The 19,667-nt window shown below is 42.2% G+C and overlaps 1 protein-coding gene across 1 annotated transcript in view; it reads right to left on the bottom strand.

Annotated features, from left to right (window-relative positions):
• Window positions 1–687: 687 nt before the first annotated feature.
• The window catches only part of THBS4 (thrombospondin 4), a 40,089-nt gene continuing 21,109 nt past the window's right edge, over window positions 688–19,667 (bottom strand). The window contains exons 9-22 of the mRNA XM_030237215.2: window positions 19,448–19,525; window positions 16,003–16,155; window positions 14,577–14,681; window positions 14,243–14,350; window positions 12,646–12,805; window positions 11,835–11,953; window positions 10,977–11,029; window positions 8,824–9,017; window positions 8,352–8,530; window positions 6,894–6,942; window positions 6,598–6,794; window positions 5,935–6,107; window positions 3,552–3,691; window positions 688–1,630 (exon numbers count right to left, since the gene is read on the bottom strand). Coding sequence (XP_030093075.1) covers window positions 1,569–1,630; window positions 3,552–3,691; window positions 5,935–6,107; window positions 6,598–6,794; window positions 6,894–6,942; window positions 8,352–8,530; window positions 8,824–9,017; window positions 10,977–11,029; window positions 11,835–11,953; window positions 12,646–12,805; window positions 14,243–14,350; window positions 14,577–14,681; window positions 16,003–16,155; window positions 19,448–19,525 — 1,770 coding nt within the window. The 3' untranslated portion in view covers window positions 688–1,568. The remainder of the gene's footprint in view (window positions 1,631–3,551; window positions 3,692–5,934; window positions 6,108–6,597; window positions 6,795–6,893; window positions 6,943–8,351; window positions 8,531–8,823; window positions 9,018–10,976; window positions 11,030–11,834; window positions 11,954–12,645; window positions 12,806–14,242; window positions 14,351–14,576; window positions 14,682–16,002; window positions 16,156–19,447; window positions 19,526–19,667) is intronic.

Raw genomic sequence — 19,667 nt, 5'->3', positions numbered from 1 at the left:
GCTCAGCTTGAAGACGACATTTTTTGTCATCTATTAAGCATCATTTGACAATGCCCTCTGTGTTGCTCCAGAGTAAATAGCCTTTCAGTCCTCAGACATCTGGTGAGTGGCTGGGTTTAGTGATGCCAAGGGGAAAGGAGGACTGAAACTGGAGGACTGTTCATCATGAAGCACCAAACCAGAGGAATGCTTTGGCATTGTGCTTTTTGTAGTGGGACTCTGGGGTCCTCAGGGGACAGCTCCTAGGGCCACCCTACTTCCAGAAACTTTGGCAATGATGGAGGAGCCCGTGGGAAAATTCTGCCAGTGGTCAAAGTCTCTGATAGCTTGTAGTATCCTTAAGGGTATTTTTATTGTACTGAGAACAAAAAAAATGTGTTTTTGTTGTTTGGTGATCTCACCTGATAATTTAACTCAGCATTCCCCCTGTATCCTCGTGCTGGGAAAGAGCTAGGACTGTTCATTTTCCCAGGGTTACTTCTGATTTTAATACTCTCACTATATTCCTTCCCCTTCCCTGCAGACTGAAGTGCTGTTTCCATCTGTCCTTTTTAAAGTCATTATCCTACAGTTATTTTAAAAGTATATCGTTATTTTTAAAGTAATTATCCTGTCTATTCAACAGTCCTTGGAGCTTGTCCTCTCTCCTTTCCTAGCCCCATTTTGAAAGACAGTGTAGTAAAAATGCACACTGTATTAACACCTTTCTGCACATCAAATTAGAGAGTGCATTGTGATACAGTTTCTTTTGGCTGTTTTCAGTCCTTTTCTAGTGGCTACTAGTGTTTAATGCGTTTTGGGGTTTTAGTTTGGTGACTTCTTTGCATAGTACTGCACTACCTGCCTAGAGAGCTTGGCTCTGGTGACAGGTCAAATCCTGGCTTTGTGTATGTGAAAGTTAGGACTGTTTTATCTGGGTGATTCTGCATTTATTATCTCTGTAGTCTTTTTGTTTGTTTGTTTTAGTCACATGCAGTCATAAGATGTGACTACAATGCTGTGCTGTCAGCTTTTTTGCTTTTCCACGATGTGGAAGTGTGACTCACAATTTTTGGGAGTGGGAGGTCTCATACATTGCTTAACAGGAGGTCTGCCCAAGGTAAGAGTCTCCAAAGGCCTTAAAATGTCCTAAAGGAGATAGAGCCTATTCCTAGGAGGACTGGAAAGGTACTACATGGCTCAGCCAAACAGCTCCAAACCACTTAATTACCAGATGCAGCCTGTTGTTTATAACACCTTCAAGGTGGAGATAATTCCACTTTCTTCCCTACCCTGTTTAATACTGAATCCAAAAAAGCAGATTCAATCTTTCCTTGAGTGTATTTTAAGCAAGTTGTTACTCCACTTACCTGCTGCTCTCTAGATTTTAGGGCAAATTTGAAAAGAAGTGAGGCCCAAGTATATTTTGTCTCCTTTTTATTTTCACTTTTTTACAAAAAAAAAAGTCTGACATAGTCACATCAATGAGAACAAAGCTGCGCTGTGCATTCTGACAACAAAACTCATATAAGGATTTAAAATATATTGTTTTACTGTTTGCAATAGCAATGTTAGTTTGCTTTTACTTTTTAAATATCCCCAACACCAAATTGCTGCGCTTGAAATTCTTGAAAGTCCTCTGGGATGGTGTCTGAAAATAGAAAAATACGCAAAAGTTTAGTCTCTTCTGACAAAATTGAGGAGCACTTAAATAACCCACCTACTCTCTTTTTAGGTAAAATGCTTCTCATTTGTTTCCACGATAAGAATGAACAGGGAATATTTTCAGTTTTGTCTGTATACCACTGAGAAACACAAAGAGGCTAACAAGACAGTGAGTGCTACAGTGCCAGTCCACAAAGGAGTACTGTCAATCTTCAAATTACATATGTCTGAAGACTTTGTGGCTAGCACTCTTTAATTTTTATCAATAAACACTGACCAGAAAGGCAAGAGACATGCTTGTCTTGCTTTGCATGCCAGACACATTTGTAGTGTCAGCATCTCTATTTGTCATGTATCCTAATTCAACTTCCCTGTGATGGTTTCCCAGGCCACAAAAAGGGACAAAAAATATTAACCCCAGGACCAACAGCAACTGGCATAAAGACTTGGGACTTGGACAAGGGAGCTGGAGATGGATCAATGTCATAAGAGCAGCTACAGTTCTGTTTAAAGCGTTATTTGCAGTCTGCCTTTGCCAGATCCCAAAACATTTTATCTGGAGAGCAACAGAGCAGCCACAGAGTTAAAGCTGCAGCCAGCAATGGAGCCACAGCAAACAAAGCTCAACTGCATGACCTCAACTTCACTCTGATTATTTCCACCCTGATGCAGGAGAGGTAATTCTAAACTCAAAAAAAGGACATGTATATAAACACACCGTATGTAGGAAAAGGGGGTTAGTCCTTTGCTTTTTGCTGAGCACCTTTAAAAGGCTTAAAAGGAATTTCAAGCCTTTTCTGCATAATGTAGGAACTTCTCTGATAGAAAACAGAAATACTGTGGGACTTCAGAGTTCTTTTGAGTGGGTTTTGACTGTAGCTCCTGCAGCAATGCCACTTGCCTGCTGACTGCCATGTAAGTGTGGCTCAGTGGCAGCTTTGATACATGCTTTCTGGGAAACTGTAATACAGTTGAAAATACTTTCAAAGTAATTTTTATTTGTAAGCGGCACTGTCTAGAAGTTCCTTGTTTAACTGTGACCTCTGAGAGCCAGCCTAAGTGTCCTAAGTGTCCAACTACCAGAGTCCATCAGTATAATAAGCCACAGAGTGGCCATGTCCCCTGCAGTCTTGGACTGGGCTTCTCGGATCCACAGAAAGCAGATGAGGAAACTATTCCAACTTGGCTGGTAGATTATTTTCCAAAGACGGGGTATGGATGCTGAGAGGAAGAGGGGCAGCCCCTTCAGCCCTAGTTCAAGTTACCTAAACTGCTGCCGGGACAGAAATACCCTGAAATGATTAGATTCTCTGTGAGTGACCAAAGTTTGAGTTACTTTGTATAGTGGACAGTCAGGGCTAAAAGGCTCTTGCCTCGAGACAACTGAGCCAGCACCCTCCCACAAAATCAAGAGCATTCCAACGTGGGAGGAAAGGCATCTTATGATCTTGTCCCCCCACACACATAGGACCAGCCAGCAAGTCCACAAGTGACAGTGATGCCCGATGCCTGAGCTCACTGGCTCTCCAGGTGTATTTCACCACGTATTCAAAGTTCAAGGCATCTACACACATTATACCCTCAGTGTATTTATTGTGTGTGTACAGCTCTCAGTCAGTTGGTTCTATGTAACATTCCTAATTCTCTGATGACAGCTGTGCCCCTCAGATAGCACATTCTCTGCAGCAGAGTGACTGCTCTGGGAGGAGCAGCTGTGAGGTGTTAGTTCCTGTCTGGCTGGGCTGCAGTGTGCTGCTGGTGTCAGGGGAGGCATTTTACAGCTGTGAATAACTTGTAAAAGAAAGGCAAAGGAAAGAATGCTAAATGGCTTAATGCAACAGCCTTACTACTGGTTCTCCATTGTCACTTGCTAGTTGTTAGCTAAAATGGCCTAAGAGCAACATTACCATTGCAGCGATATTTCAGGTTGGACCAAATAATGTTTTCCTGAGAGAAGCAGAAAACTCCAAGCCGTCCTCCACGCATGGTGGTGTCTATAGTCACACCAGAGTCTGCCACTAGGTCAGAGCCTTCATAAAATCTTGCCCTTAATGAAAGCAAATAGAAGCTCTATTAGGTCTTTTCTAAGGCTGCAACATTCCTGAAAATAACGTTGTTATCCATGGAAGCTCTATTCTTGGACATGCTATCCCTCCCATCCAGCCCAGGGGAAAAAAGCAGTTAAGGTAGCTCTAGTGTAGACTGGGAACTAGAGCATTGCTGCATGCTGGCAAGAGCCAGACAAGGGAGAGGTTTTTGAGGGGTTTCTACATATCCTAAAAAAGCTTTGGAATGTTTTTTTTTCCTGTAGTCAGTCCAGCTGAACTCTTTAGCTCTTGAAATTTTCCACAGTCAATAGTGATAGGAGAACCACCGTAGATCAGTTCAAGAAGTCTAGATGGATATTGTCTTGCACAGTTTGAAGCTGAACTTTTTTTTTATATAATAGGAAAAGTTTCAAACAAACCACTGGAATCTTAAACTTGTCTGTGAGATTTCTTTAAAAATGTGAGTATGATTAACTCCAGGAACTTTTGCTGATTTAGCACCTTGTTAGAAAACACATCAGCAAATTCCCAAATAGCCCTGTGCAAGCTGCCCCCACCAATTTCCCAGTGTGCTCTGTACTGAGTGCTTGAGCAGGACCCCACTGGAGCCAGCTGGGCTGTCTGTTGCAGCACATCGAGTCCTCAGCCTATGGGATACAGGGTAAATGACCTAGAGGATGATGAACCTGGAGGGTCCTGTTCTGGATGAGGATACTGCTGAAACATTTCTGCATACAAGACCAAATGGTGAAAGGAATGAAAGTTCTTGTGTGTTTTCATAAAGTAAAGAAAAAAGCCCAAATCCTGGTATGTTTCTGATTTTATTTACTGATTTTTTTTTTATATAATAGGAAAAGTTTCAAACAAACCACTGGAATCTTAAACTTGTCTGTGAGATTTCTTTAAAAATGTGAGTATGATTAACTCCAGGAACTTTTGCTGATTTAGCACCTTGTTAGAAAACACATCAGCAAATTCCCAAATAGCCCTGTGCAAGCTTCCCCCACCAATTTCCCAGTTCAAAAAGTATCTGTAAAAGGAATAGAATTTGTAGTCTTGCAAATATCCATGGGAGAGGCTGGCTCAAGTGACATCCTTGAAGCCTTGGGAGACCTTTGCTAGACACACAGTGGTCTGTGGCATCTGCCCTAACCAGACCACAGCTGGAGTAGACAGACAGCTGACAGAGGCTTGCTTTAGGCCTGGCTGCCTTTAGTTTTAAAGGATTCTGTGACACAGACTGTGCTACCTTTCCCAGTTACAGGGAGCATTACTTAGGCTGGTTGGAGAGGCTGGCTGCTGCATGAGCCAAACAGGAGATGTTTGCTCATGCAGCAGCTTCACTAACTTCTTTGTCTAAATGTGAGTTGCCACTTGAGATCAATTTGCTGCTGCCCTGTGGCTGGGGAACAGTAATTGATGGTATAAATGTTCCTAATCCATTTTAGTGTAAAAGTCAGTCATGCTCACTCCAATTGCCACTGAGGATCATGCTCTGCACTAGAAATGTGGAATAATTACATCATCAATTTACTGCATCTCAAATGCAGGTTGGTGATTTTCTTGAAGAAAAGCTGACTTACCCATATTTCTGTTCTGGTATAAGGTTGAAAGAGCCCATCATGCTGGGGCAGTTAGTTTTTTGCATTTTAACATCAGCCTTGATGTACAAGTATAATTCCTGCTGATTTCTCTGCTGGATGTTGCAGAGTAAAATGTTTCACCCTGAATGGTCATTTTTTAATATTATTAACTGTTTTTCCCCCAAAATAAGAATATATAACACACATTACAAAGCTTTGACAAACTTTCTGACTATATGCTGAGTAATGTCAAATCTATCACATGAGGATAATTATTTGTTAGTTAGAATTACAACTTCTAAGTGGACAACCTTTATTCTGTTACCCTAGAATACATAAATGAATTATCCCAATTCCAACAAAAAAATTCTAATATATCAAAATTAAGAAAATTGGAAATATATTGCTTTTCAGATCAGTGGCCAGCAGTAGCTTGGAATACAAGATATTAAAGCCAGAAAAGAACTCATCAGGATAATGCACCGTTAAAAGAGGCAGATGGTACATACAAAGAGGTTTAACTTGGAATTGTCTAGGAAAAGAGCTGCAGGCTGAATTCGTACAAAGCCCAGGCAATACAAATTCTCAGGTTATCATCTGAGTCAGGTGTCGAGAAATTACAGTATCTGCACTCACCTCATCTATCTTTCCTCTCTTACCTGATATAACCAATCTGAGGTCTGTGCTGCAAGAACCAGCGATAGGAGACTTTGTCTTTCCACCCTACATTTCGGGGATCCTTCCACAGCAGCCTGACCTGATCATTGGTATCCCCTGTGTGCCAGAGGGAGTTGCGGAGGTGCTCGCCAGGACCTGTCTTGGATTTCACAGCCTGCAAAAATACAGTTTTCCAGCGCTGACCACAGAGAAAAGTCACTTTCAGGAACCAAGATTTTTTTTTTAGTGAGGAGGAGGTCTGCAGAAACATCCTCTCTGCTACTAACAGGCCCCTAACTTCTGGTCCACAGCCACAGCCACTGCCTACATGGACAAAAGAACCAGCTGGGTACCTGGACAAAGGAAAACAAGGCAATCTGACCAGTCAGGGCCAGAGCACAATCACTGCAGAGACTAAATGCTCCAGCTGATGAGAAAGGCAAGATTAAGTTCCTTAAAATCACCGCTGTTAAAAGGGCCATGTGACTTGACCGTCGGGACAGCAGCTGCCAACAACAGAGAGCAGCAGTGGGGCAGCACAGCTGATGTGCAGTGCAGTGGCTCGGCTTATGCATGGGCATGATGACCTAGCCCATGGCCAGCACAGGTGGCATAGGCAGGCTGCAGTGAGCGCTGTGTCCTTAGCTAGGAGCCACCACCAGTACCTTTAGCTGAATGCCAGGTTCTGCAACAGCTCGGAAGGGAGTCGCCTGCCAGTAGGTCTGTTCCGTCTGCTTCCACATTACTACATAAAAACTAGAGCTGTCTTGATAACCAAAAATAAAGCCAGCATAGTCGTCATCTGTCACTGTGTTCACATGAAAAGTGCCCTCAAAGTCAACGCCGTTAAAAGCCGTGTAACCTAGGAGTACACACAAGTTAAAAACAATTCTGCAGAACACATCTCCGTATTCTCAGCATTTTCTGCTGTAAAACTTGAATCTCAGAAGAGGCTACATACCAACAGCAAGACCAGGATCACTGTTCATAGTCTGCACAATTTCCATCCCCTGTAAGGGTAAATTTAGGGTAGTTAGCATGTGTGATAAGCTGGATTGGCTAAGCTTTTTCTGGTTTCCCTCTAGCACCTCCTTCATCCCTCTCTTTTGTTTGCTCACAACATATCTGTGACGTTTGCAGCTCTGAGCTAAAATCAGTGAGAACTATAATCAAATAGTAATGTTTCAGCTGCTTGCACAGCCTGAGTCGGGAATGATTTGTTAGCTTTTCTAGAGCAGAATTAGTCACACTGGTATTTTGATACTTTCTTTCTCTACCATAATCTTCTGGAAATCTGAATCTGGCCAAAACTGGGGTGCAGGGGAAGAGGGAAGAGGGTTGTGGGAGGAAGAGCTCTTTTCCTAGGCTTAGCTCATACAGTTGGATCACAGAGTTCTGGATTAAACTGACTGCCAGGACTGTTAATGAAGATGTGTACATCCCAGCTGGCTTGGCAGAGACTTTTGCAATGGGAAAAAACTGCATGTTCCCTGTGACTCATAGGGAACACATTAGCCTCCTGAAGACTAAAATTTGTTCATGGAAATAAGTTACTGGACTCCATCTAGGAGTACTGCATCCAGGTCTGGGGTCCCAGCACAGGGACATGGACCTGTTGGAGCAAGTCCAGAGGAAGCCACAGAGATGATCAGAGGGATGGAACACCTCTCCTATGAAGACAGGCTGAGAGAACTGGGGTTTTTCAGCCTGGAAAGGAGAAGGTTTCAGGGTGACCTAATTGTGGCCTGCCAGTACTTGAACGGAGCCTACAAGAAAGATGGAGAAAAATCTTATTTTACCAAGAGCATGCAGTGACAAGACAAGGGGCAATGGATTCAAAGTAAGAGCAAGTAAATTTAGACTAAGTATGAGGGAAAAAATTTTTACTGTGAGGGTTGTGAGGCACTGGAGCATGTTGCCTGTAGATGCTCTAAACCTGTAAGTGTTCAGGGCTGGCTGGAGCTCTCAGAAACCTGGTCTATTGATGTGTGTCCGGGCTCTTGGCTGGGGTTGGAATGAGAGGAGCTTTGAGAGCTCTTTCAACCCAAACCGTTCTATGATTCTCTGAAATGCTCTGTTATTTAGCACATCAGACTTTTAAATTATGGGAAGGATTAATGAAACTTGTTTGCTACAGAAATATTTAAACAGGGTAGCACATGTCTGCCTTCTGGCAGCAGTGAAATCCACCCAGAATAAGTTGGCCAGCATGTAGCTGTTTTAGAGTATTAGGAGCATCAATTTTGATAGCTTGAAGGCTATCAAAAGGAAAATTCCTTCATTATTACTCCTGAAAACATTCTACTAACAAACACCTTCCAGCTTTCATGTCTGCCAGAGGTCCAGCAATTACACAGCTAATTTTATTGTGGTTTTCAAATGATCTTTCTCAGGTAACAAAGACCAAGTGTATTTTTACCTGGTTCAGAACCACCCAGTTGGGATCAATCTGTGCATCCCCTTCTGGGTCCAACACCACTGTCTGATAGGCCCTGAAGTCTGTCAAGGTGATCTCTGCATTCTCAGGGCACACATCAATCCGATCAATCACTGTATCCTGGTCGAAATCAGACTCACAGACATCACCAACTCCATCACCTGAATGCATCAGAGAAGCGAAAGGAGATTTATGGTGCAGCAAAGATGGTAGTCACATCTGCCCCAGCCATGGGATTAGGGTGTCCAAGGAGCAGGCAGAGTGCCAGCCCTGTTGTACTGCCTGAGAAAGTGCCTCTGTTTTGGTTATAGGGCCAAACCAGCAGCCTGAATGCTGCTGTAGTTCCAGGGATGAGTGTATGCATTGGTAATGACAGTGTTGCATCCTGGTGTACACAGTCTGGAGATGAATGTGGTGCCTGAGAATCAAAGCAGCTCCTTAAGGGCCATCTTACCATTATCATCTTCCTGCCCCGGGTTGGGGACCAGCCTGCAGTTGTCAGGGCCCGGGGGCAAGAGGTCAGGGATGCCATCATTATCATCATCCTCATCGCACTCATCACCCAGCCCGTCCTTATCTGTGTCCAGCTGGGAGCTGTTAATGACAGTAGGGCAGTTGTCCGTGCTGTCCTGGTGCCCATCACCATCACTGCAGGCACAGAAACAAAAAAGAAACAGTATGCCAGCATCAGCTCCTGCCTCTGCACAGGGAACAGCACGGACACCTGAGGGGGAAACACACCAGTGGCAGCTCTGGAGCTGGAAGCAGACCAGTGGGCAACACAACCTGTTGTTGCTCAGATGGCTGAACTGCAAGGAGAGCAGGAACAAAGACTCAGATAAGATAAGGTGGCAGGAAAGCAAGGGAGCCAGAACTAAAAAACGTTGCAAGCCAGGAGCTAAAAAAACCTCAGGGAAAAGAAAAAAAAGCCTTACATTCTGTGGGAAACATACTAGAGCCCAAGACCCTGTCAACGTCCACTCCTGAAGGGCATGTAAGCCACATCCAGCAAATGCAGTGTCACCAATCAAGAGGTGTGAATGAAGCTGTATGAGAGCCTCTACATGAGCACCTGAAATCAGACTTATTTAAAAACAAGCACTGTTCTCACCCTCCTGCATGGCAAGTTTTTGGGGCGGACTTGTCACTGGCACATTAGTGCTTGGACTCAATGGTCTTGAAGGTGTTTTCCAAACTGAGTGATTGAATCCTGCAGGGGGGACATACAGTAAGAAATAGAGGAAAAAGTCTGTAGCTCCATCCAGGCCATGGCTGCATCAGCTGGTTACAGGGAAAGCACAGGGACACAGACTACAGAAGAGACTTCAAGAAGTTATGGGGTGGCTACATAACTTTTCCATCCCAACTGTTAAATGCATCCCTGAAAAAAACTGCTTGAAGTATGGTATGTTTTATATGCACACCAAAACCAAATTGCTTTCTAGCAATTAGCAGGCATGTTTTCCCCTCAGTAGCTTCTTATTAGAACAGGTGGAGCAGAAATTACCTGCAGCCAAATTAAAATCATGCTATGGATTATAGGTAGGAATATTCCCAAATACCTCTCCTGCTTAGGAAATTTGCTTTAATTTTAGGTCAGAGTAATCAGTGTTTGCACAATATTGAGATAAAATGCAATAAGCACCACACATGTGTATCTACTGCAAGGTTAAACATGTTTCACACAGGAAATGCTTCACATACATCAGTAAAGTTTACTGGCTGGGCAGGGGGTTGGGGGGAAGTTTTTTTTTTTAAAAAAACAGGAAAAAGAACAAAGACATATCAGCTTAAGAGTAAAATGCTGATGGCCTTGGCAGCTACTGGCCCAAGACTGAGAATGATCCCTGCAGAGACATATAATTGGGCTCCCTGCAGTTCCCTTCACAGAGAGCAGCACCCACCAATGGCCCTGGGGTGAAACCCTGCAGCTGTCTGTGGCTGATGAAATGTTGTGACACCACAGGATTTATCATTTCCCTTGCCTCTTGCTGTAAGGGAGGTGCACATGGGAGAACCTGCCATCCCTTAAGCTGGTTATGCAGAAGCTGCTTCCAGAGAAGTGATGCAATTTGTCATGGGATGTGCTCCTGTGAATGCCCAAGCATATGAAAGCCATAGACAGAGGATCCTTGCCAGTCTTGCTATGCCAAAGCAAAGGGGTTGTTGCTCTGTGAGTGTTTTACACTTGATAACAGCATTTTGTTTCTGCAACACTAGGTTCTTAAGGAAATACATAGAGCCCTTACCTGTGAAATTTCTGCTAAGGAAACAGAGAAATAACAGAGAAATTAAAAATAAAGCAAAAAAGGAAAAACATTTTCTCACTAAGAAGCTCTGAGCAGTGCTCTGGGTTTCACACCCAGAGAACTGCTTGAATGTCACATCCACAGGAACTCAGAGGAAGCCTGTGTGGATGGCTACAAGGCTGAAGGCTCTGTAAGTGTACTACCACAGGGAAGTGAACAAACAAGGCTAATAAATCTCCTAACACTGTTCTTGAAATAACATCTCTCAGGAATTAAATCCAGGCTAGCCTGAAGGATTACAGCTCTCCAGGAATCAGCAGCATGCTTCAGCTCAGGACTAGCCTCTCTCACAGCATACCTGTCCTGATTGGTATCACAGGAATCTCCAACCAGGTCATTGTCGACGTCTGACTGCAAAAGGGAAACAGAGAAAGTTCCAGTATCAGCTGTCAAGAGCATCTATTTGCAGGATTAAATCAAAACACAACCAAATCAAATACAACTAAAATAAATGTATTAAGACATTTGTTTTGCAGAATATATTTTCTCTCTTGCATCATCCATCTAACCAAAAATTCAGTTTTATTGAAGAAAAAAGACAGTGAACAAGCACAGTTAAATTTAATTGAATAGTTCAAGCAAGATTCCTCTGCTACTGAAAAGTAAATCTCATTTCTAGCCAAGGTTTATTTCTTAAGCATCTTTAAAAATCTACTACGTTTCTCTGTAGTTTCCAACATTTTTCATTAGTCCCCGAGGGTGACATCAAAATTCCAACACATGAAAAGTTACAATGACTTCTCACCTAGGAGCACTAGGAGATAAATAAGGACATCAGAATTTTTGTCTTGATTAAACAAATATCAAGTGAAACTAACTCACACCCCTGTGTGGAGTCTGGCACTGAACTCTGTGGGACTGGAGCCCATTTCAGAGCACGAGAGTAGAAGATACATGCTGGGCAGAGGTCCTTACAAAATCCCAGACAGTGAGAGTACAACTGGTGGCTCCCCCTTCTCACATCAGGAGAGTCAGCAGGTCTGTAAAACTCTCCTGAAAACCTAAATATATACTATATTATATTATCCAGGAAATACACTTTATTATTAAAATACAAACACCATGGCTGCATGAGTTGCTTCATTCTCTTGCACTTTTTTAGGCCTCAGCAGTCCCTGTCCCTAAACAAGAATAGTTTTTCCTTCTGCCTGCTAACCTGGTTTGGGTTGCTGATTGTAGGGCAGCTGTCACAGGCATCACCAACACCGTCGTTATCTATGTCCTCCTGGTCTTCATTGGGGATCCTCTGACAATTATCCAAAAGGTTCTTAACACCTAGAGAAAAGTGGATTGTATGTTAAAGACAATTCCCCTATTTATACTGGACAATATAAACATTACAACAGTAAAGGCACTATTCCTATTCAGCAACTACTTAATGAAATGCAATTTTTAAAAAATATATAATTCCTGCAATGAAATTATAAGCCTGCACAGTAAATCTTTCTTATGTGTGCATCACTCATTTAATAGTAGTTAGGAACATCTCACTTAAGCACAGCTGTCCACCCCATCACACCCTTTAATTACACACAATTAATTCTTATCCTGTTCCTGTATCACAACTTACAGGACAGGACATTCCACTTTTTAAGTTATATTTGAAGAAGTGTGATTTTTTCACTTCTTTCAAACCTCCTACAGCAATGAAAATAATATGTTATGTAGCTCTGGGGTACCAGTGACTGGCAGCAGCTGGATGCCCTGGAATGTTCGTACCTTTAATGAAATGCTGAATGATCAACAGCCTTAGCTTCTACATGAAACATGGCTTGGGTTCTCTGTGACAGTGTACAGTGCTTCCAATGCAGGCTAAGATATGTATTAACTAAATTAAAAGGATTAAAGACACAAGTTTCATGAAGAAAGACTGGGTTACAGCTGGTGACATGAAATCTCCTCACATGCAGCACACTCTGGGAAAATCTGAATGACATCAGAGAAGTTGAAAGTGAAAAAACACCAACCATCTCCATCCATGTCATCATCACATGCATCTCCTTTCCCATCACCATCTGTGTCCCTCTGGTCATTATTCAGGACATTACGGCAGTTGTCACAAGCATCTCCGAAGATATCCTGATCACTGTTTCTCTGATTAACATTAGGAACCAAGACACAGTTATCCTGCAAGAGACACAGAATCAGACATTAGTCAGGCCGTGAATCTTTAATTTCTACTTTAGCTGATTTATAAAACTCTTTCATTTATTTCTACTTCTGAAAAAAAAAAGTATGAGCAGTTTTGACGTTTGATGTCAATATTAGCTCTGGATCAGATTTCACGTGCTCCCTCAAAGCTCTGCTTTGAACCACACTGTGGGAACCCTAACCACAAACATTCAGCACCATAATGCTTTACTTTTAACCTTGAATCCTGATTCTCATTTTGCATGGGTGCATGGTGAGGAACCTGAGTTTTGGTACCCGAGTTTTCTCACGTGGTTCTTCTCAAAAGCTGCAGTTCAGAGACTCTGTCAGGGTTTGCAGACGCTCTCAGTGAAAGGCCATTGCCCCCTTCTGGTACAGACAAGCTGGAAAATGGGGAAAGAACTTTTTGATGCAAAAAGGCATCAGTTTTTCTTTGGTTTTGGTGGGTTTGTTTGTTTCAAGCAAGCTGCTATTGACTTTTAAAGTCCACCAGGAGGTATATTTCAAAGTGGTGTAAAATTTCTACACCTATCCAGACACCCATGACCTCATCCAACTGCCCATAGAGAAGAACAATAGAAACGAGATAAAAGTTACTTTATTATGAAGGTGATGAACCTGCATATAGATTTATAATTGTAGGAGGATCTAATTTTTTCATTTTAGAACATTAATAAAACCAGTTGATTTAAGCTAGCAGAATTTGGCATGGAACTCTGTAGCAAAACTGCCTGAGAAAGACCCTCTGTGACTGCTAGTCTGCCCTAGATCCAGGTGGACATTTGTATTCTGGGTAACACATTCTTTTTGGCTTGGAAGCACATTAAGCAACATCAGTAAATGATCTTAATACAGAACAACAGTTAGCTTGTAAGAATACAGGGTGAAAACAAAACAGCTTTTCCAATCTGAATTATCCTCTAATACATCCTGCTGCGTGTACCCACATGGAAACCTCTTCTGCTTTGCGGACACAATCCAAAGCTTTTTCAAGTTATTGGCAAGACATACATTCATTTATGTGGATTTTGGTTCCCTGATGAAATGTATTGTCAGGTCAACCTGCTCTTTAAATAGAAAGATGTTAATGCAAGTAATGTTCCCGAAGTCATGGTGTGGGAGAGTGTGACAGAAAGAAACAAGCTCTATACAAAAAGCTCTAGAATTAAATGATAAAAGGTAGTAAGGGAGGATACAAAGGTGGAATTTAAGGATGTGTGGTTTAAGTCTTGTAAGAATGAGCATTATATAAAAGAAAAAGACAGAATTTAAGGGGCCACTGACAATGACAATGAAGTATGTAACAATCTCTGGCAAACAGTAGTGAGTCAGATTTCAGAATCACTTCCCACTGCAGCAGTGGGAAATCCTTATGTTGGCACAGACCCCTGTATCCTGATCTACACACAGCACCTGTTCATTGGGAATGCCATCTCCATCTGCATCGTCATCACAAGCATCTCCAGTCCCATCACCATCAGCATCTTCTTGTCCAGAGTTTGGGACAAATCTGCAATTGTCCTAGACAGAAAAGCAGATAAATCTGATGTTCCATCCAGGTAAACTGGATGCCTTCATAATTTGAATGACTTTTTTCTATTATTAATTAATTGAAAATTAATCACCAAATTAAACCTAATTCAATCACCTGAATAAAAGATTAATGCATTGAGTCATATTTCTTACAGTTTTCTTCTTTATCCTTTCATGCTCTGAATTATTACAGAATTAAGAAAGCATTTCTTACCTTTCTGCAGTTTTCAGCAGAGCATGAGAGTTCTTCATTAGGGTAGCCATCAATATCAACATCTTTTCCACAAATATAACCATCACCAGCCCAGCCAATGCCACACTATCAATAAAACATCATGGTAGTATACCAAAAGGTTAATGAGTCACTGTAGAAATATTCAAGAAAGAAAACTCATGCCAGTCTTCAAAACAGCAGTATATGGAAGTCATGGCCAGATACTGAAGTACAAAGAGATACAGAGAGCTTGAAACAAAGGTTTTCTTTCCACTTCGAGAGATGCTGCAACGTATCCAAACATAGCTGGAAAAAGCTACAACTTGATGTTAACTGAAATGTGTGCCTGCCACACCTAATGATTTCAGTGGGAGCTACAGATTTCTATAGACACTGGCCAGGAACTAATTTTGGCTCCTTGCTGGCGGATTGAGTAAAAGAAAAGAGCATCTAGGTAGATTATGCACCTAGCATCTCGGCATGGGACACACGGTTACACGGGATAACTGTTCTGTTCACTATCTCAAGAACACATCTGCAACTAGAGGAAGATTTAAGAGAAAACTGTATTGGCAAGTACTAAGTTGGCATCTACAAAACAAATGCATCTGCACACAAGTTTATCCTAGCGAATTAAATTATTACTGTTTCAAACCAACACATCATTTGTGTCGAAGACGCATGCAAAGAACTACACGTCAAACTCTGGACTACCCTTAAAACCAGGACTTGCCTACTACAAGTATCTAGGCATCTTCCCATTACAGCATGGACTTAAAATATCCTATTATTTATCTTTGAAACAGATGTATTTAAAAATGAGACCAAAGCAAGTGCCAGCAAAAGCATGCGCTGCACCCAAATTTAGGACACAGGATTAGTCTCTTGCTTTATGTTGCAAGATGGAAAAACTAAGTAATATACTTAAGTATACTCTTACAGTAGAAGTCCTCTACTCCCATAGCTGGAGCAGAGCCTCATACAACCTCCCTGTGCCTGGAATCTGTCATCTCACTTTAAAAAACATCATCTCTATCAGCCAGCAAATACAGGCACTTTAGCTATGCAGAGAGGATCCTTAGTCACAGCTATGTAGCTGAGCACCAGGAGAGGAATTTGTCCTTGTGATGTCTTCTGTAGAGTGACACTTGACAGTCTTTTCTGAGGGGCCTACAGAAGGTCTACAAAAAGTGATTCCTAAAGGTCTAATTACACGGGCACTGTGAACATGATACATTAATATGGCTGCTTTACAGACATATGGCAAGAATAAAACAATTGCAAGCCAGTTTTCACAGCTGGTCTTGGCCAGTGTGCCACAATTAGTAAAACATCCAACTGTCTGAAATGACCACAAAGCCTTTCTCATTTCCAGCCTAAAAATGATTGGATTTCACTGTAAAAATGCATGAATTAATGAACTCACAATACATGTCACGTCTCCTCTCCTCTCCTCAATACAACGGGCATGGATGCTGCATGGATTGAGGGCTCGATTCCTACAGCTCCGTTCAGCCTGGCATCCCCTGGTTTGGTCTCCTGTATATCCTGGTTTGCACTGGCCACAGTGGTAAGACCCCTGTAAGAACAAGAAGTCACCAGCCAGCATTTTAATGGTACTTTTTTCCTTTTGAAAGCAAGCACAAGAACAAGATTCAAGTCACACTGTTTATGCTGTGCAAGTGTACTTGCTCATCCACTGAGGCCTCTTGTACTGTGAACAAACTTTATTTTCTACAGGAAAATGATATTTGGCTCTTAGAGCGCATGGTGGAAAACATATTCAGCTCTTGCCTGTTTAAGTGTTTTGTAAAGCCAGAGAAAAGTCATGTAGCAGCAAAACCTTCTTCATGATACCTTGTCCTTGCCAGCAACATCCTGCGCTGCTTCCAGGTGGCTGAAACTTTGTGCAAAACTCAAAGCAGCAGCTGATAAATCATCAAGGCTGGATAATCTCATTTCACTGTAAAGCACACCTATCAGTCTATCAGCTGGGCACAAATTTTAATCAAAGAGAGATCATTTTAATCAAAGAAAGTTCATAATGTTTTGTCCTGTTTTATTTTTAAGCTAAAATGTTTTTAAGCCAATTTGATTCAAATATTCTTCTTCAGAAAATAATTCTGTATCTGAAGACATAGCCATCCTCATTTACGCTGCAATAAGAACATCCATGTAAGTTTTTGCTATGGTTTACCATGGCACATGCATATGTATTTCATATTAATTACTCTCCTGTGTTAACAGACACAAAGGAACTAAGCCAAGGAATCTCATTATGTGCTGAGCTAATCACCATATGAGATATAAACAGAAAAATGCAGATAAGGTGAGATCTTCTTTAGGCATCCAAAATGGCTTTTGTCTCTGTCTTACATTCCTGTAGACCGGTAACTTAAGACATAAAAGTTAACTGAGATCAATCTTTTTATCTTATGGAGAATAATTATTTTTTGACATGTCAAGGGACAGAAATTGACAGATCTCAGACAAACATGTGCATCTAACCATTGGTGAAACTGAGGTGCTTCACACAACTTCACTCTTTGTGTACAAAGTCTGTTGGAAGAGCTGGCAGGACTGTCGCAGTCCACCATTACAGAGAAAACTACTTACTGCTCAGACGGTCATCATTTTTTATCCCTACTCCTAACAATTAAAATTTGTTGCAAATTTTAACTCTGTTCTGTCTGCATACTTTCAGGATGAAGATGAAAACAAACAGATGACTGAAGAGTAAAATAATCCTTGGGTGATACAAATGGTATGGCTTATTTAAAACACACTGGCCTGTGTACTTTATCCTAATGGATGCCAGGGTAGTATATTCTGGAGTCTGCTGAATTTTCTTGGTCCTATATTCTGTCCTATATCAAGCTCTGGTATGCATTAAAATAGCCTCTTAGGTGGCATTTCCAGACCAGATTGTTTCTGAAGGGATACAGGATTAGAAACCCCACACTGCTCTGTTTGGACAGATGGCAGGACACTCGGTGCCTGCCCTCTGCAGACAGGGCCCAACGGCTTCCCAAAGAAGCTGCATGTCTAGTCATGCAGCAAGATACAAAATGGGACAGTAAATGTTCTTGATATTAAAAAAAGATACAAACACACTGAACAGTGAAAGCAGCCCCAAGAAAACAAGCTTGTTCTCAAAGAAAGCTAACACTGAACACAAATGGTAGCCTCAACAATACCTTGCTGCAGAAAGGATCACCTTCACACCTGAAGGATACTTTTAACTTTTCTCCTGCTATGAAGAAACCCTGTGGCACGTCCAGGACAACCAGGAGATCAGGCCCAGCCAGCACAGATTTAGGAAAGGCAGGTCCTGCTTGTTCTGTAACAGGGTGACCTGCTCAGTGGATGAGCCTCTGACACCGTTTCCCACAGCAATCCCCCAGGGAAACTGGCAGCGGATGGCTTGGGCAGGTGCACTCTTCACTGGGTGAAAAAATGTCTGGATGGCCGTGCCCAGAGAGTGGTGATGAATGGTGTTACATCCCGCTGTTCAGTCCAGTGTTCAGTCCAGTTCAGTGTTCATCCAGGTGTTCAGTCACCAGTGCTGCTCCCCACGGCAGCTCCGCAGGCCGCGGCGGAGTGGCTGGAAAGCTGCCCACAGGAAAAGGAGCTGGGGGTGCTGGTGACAGCGGCTGAACATGAGCCAGGGTGTGCCCAGGTGGCCAAGAAGGCCAATGGCATCCTGGCCTGGATCAGCCATGGTGTGGCCAGCAGGGCCAGGGCAGGGATTGTCCCCCTGTGCTGGGCACTGGTGAGGACACACCTGGAGTGCTGTGCTCAGTTTTGGGCTCTTCACTACAAGAAAGACACTGAGGTGCTGGAATGAGTCCAGAGAAGAGCAATGGAGCTGGTGAAGGGTGTGGACGACAAGTCCTGTGAGGAGAGGCTGAGGGAGCTGGGGGTGTTTAGCCTGGAGAAAAGGAGCATCATGGGGGTCCTCATCACTCTACAAGTATCAGAAAGGACACAATAGATGGGTGGGTGGTGTTCAGGCCTTTTCTCCCAAGTAAGAAGTAATAGAACAAGAAGAAATGGCCTCAGATCCTCAGGCCCTCTCAGGTCAGGGGAGTTTAAGATTGAATATTAGCATGAATTTGTTTGCACAAAGAATTATCAAGCATTGAAACAGGCTGCCCAGGAAAGTGGTGGACTCACTGTTCTTGAAAGTGTTTAAAATAGGTGTGGATGTGACACTTGGGAAAATAAGAGTTGGACTGGGCCTTAAGGGTCTTTTCTATCATAAATTTTTCTATGATCAGGTGATTCTGTGTCCAGCTTGCTTCATAGCAATAAAGTAGCCATATGCCCTCCTTATTGGATCCTAACATCTTTCAAACCATTTTTACTTCTCCTATACTTGCTCTCCTGAGTTTAATATATATGAGCATTAACAGTCTTGTACCAATTGCAGCTCTCTTTGTTTCCATTTATTTAGAGGGACAGCTGTTACTCTGTGCATAACTCCTATAAAGAGAGCACCCAGGGGAACAGCTTGTTGCCACAGTTCTCAGGAGGGAGGAGACAAGGGAAGCAAAGATTTAATCTTTCAGAGGAGGTTTTTTGCAACAACATACCTATAAACACACATCACTGGATGGTATGGAGAGGAGAGCTCCTGCTCTTCAGGGAAAATGACAAGGATACAACCCAGATGAATGCGCTCATGACAAATCAAGTATTGATTTTTTTATTATTAGCTAGGAAAAGAGAAAAGGCTTCTTTGATTTATAAGGAGAAAAAAAAATTGTATTATTAATTGGTCTTTCATCAGACCCAAAAATTCAATCCTAGCCTTGTGGAATTTTAAAACAATTGATTTTTTTTAAAGGCATAAATGAAAAGATGCTTACCAAAGTGTTTATGCAATGGGAATTTGGAACACAGAGTCCATGTCCTCCATTCTGACATTCATCAATATCTAAGCAGACCTAGCAATAAACCAAATCCAGAAATAAAAAAATTAAAATAATTTATTGAGATGAAAGACTGAAGAAACAACACCAAAGTTTAAGACTAGAAAAGAGATGCAGCCTCTGCTGAAACTGCTCTCAGAATGTCACAAACATGATC

This window comes from Serinus canaria, chromosome Z (assembly GCF_022539315.1).
Source record: "Serinus canaria isolate serCan28SL12 chromosome Z, serCan2020, whole genome shotgun sequence".
Taxonomy (NCBI): domain Eukaryota; kingdom Metazoa; phylum Chordata; class Aves; order Passeriformes; family Fringillidae; genus Serinus; species Serinus canaria.
This window is presented reverse-complemented; position numbering and strand designations above follow the sequence as displayed.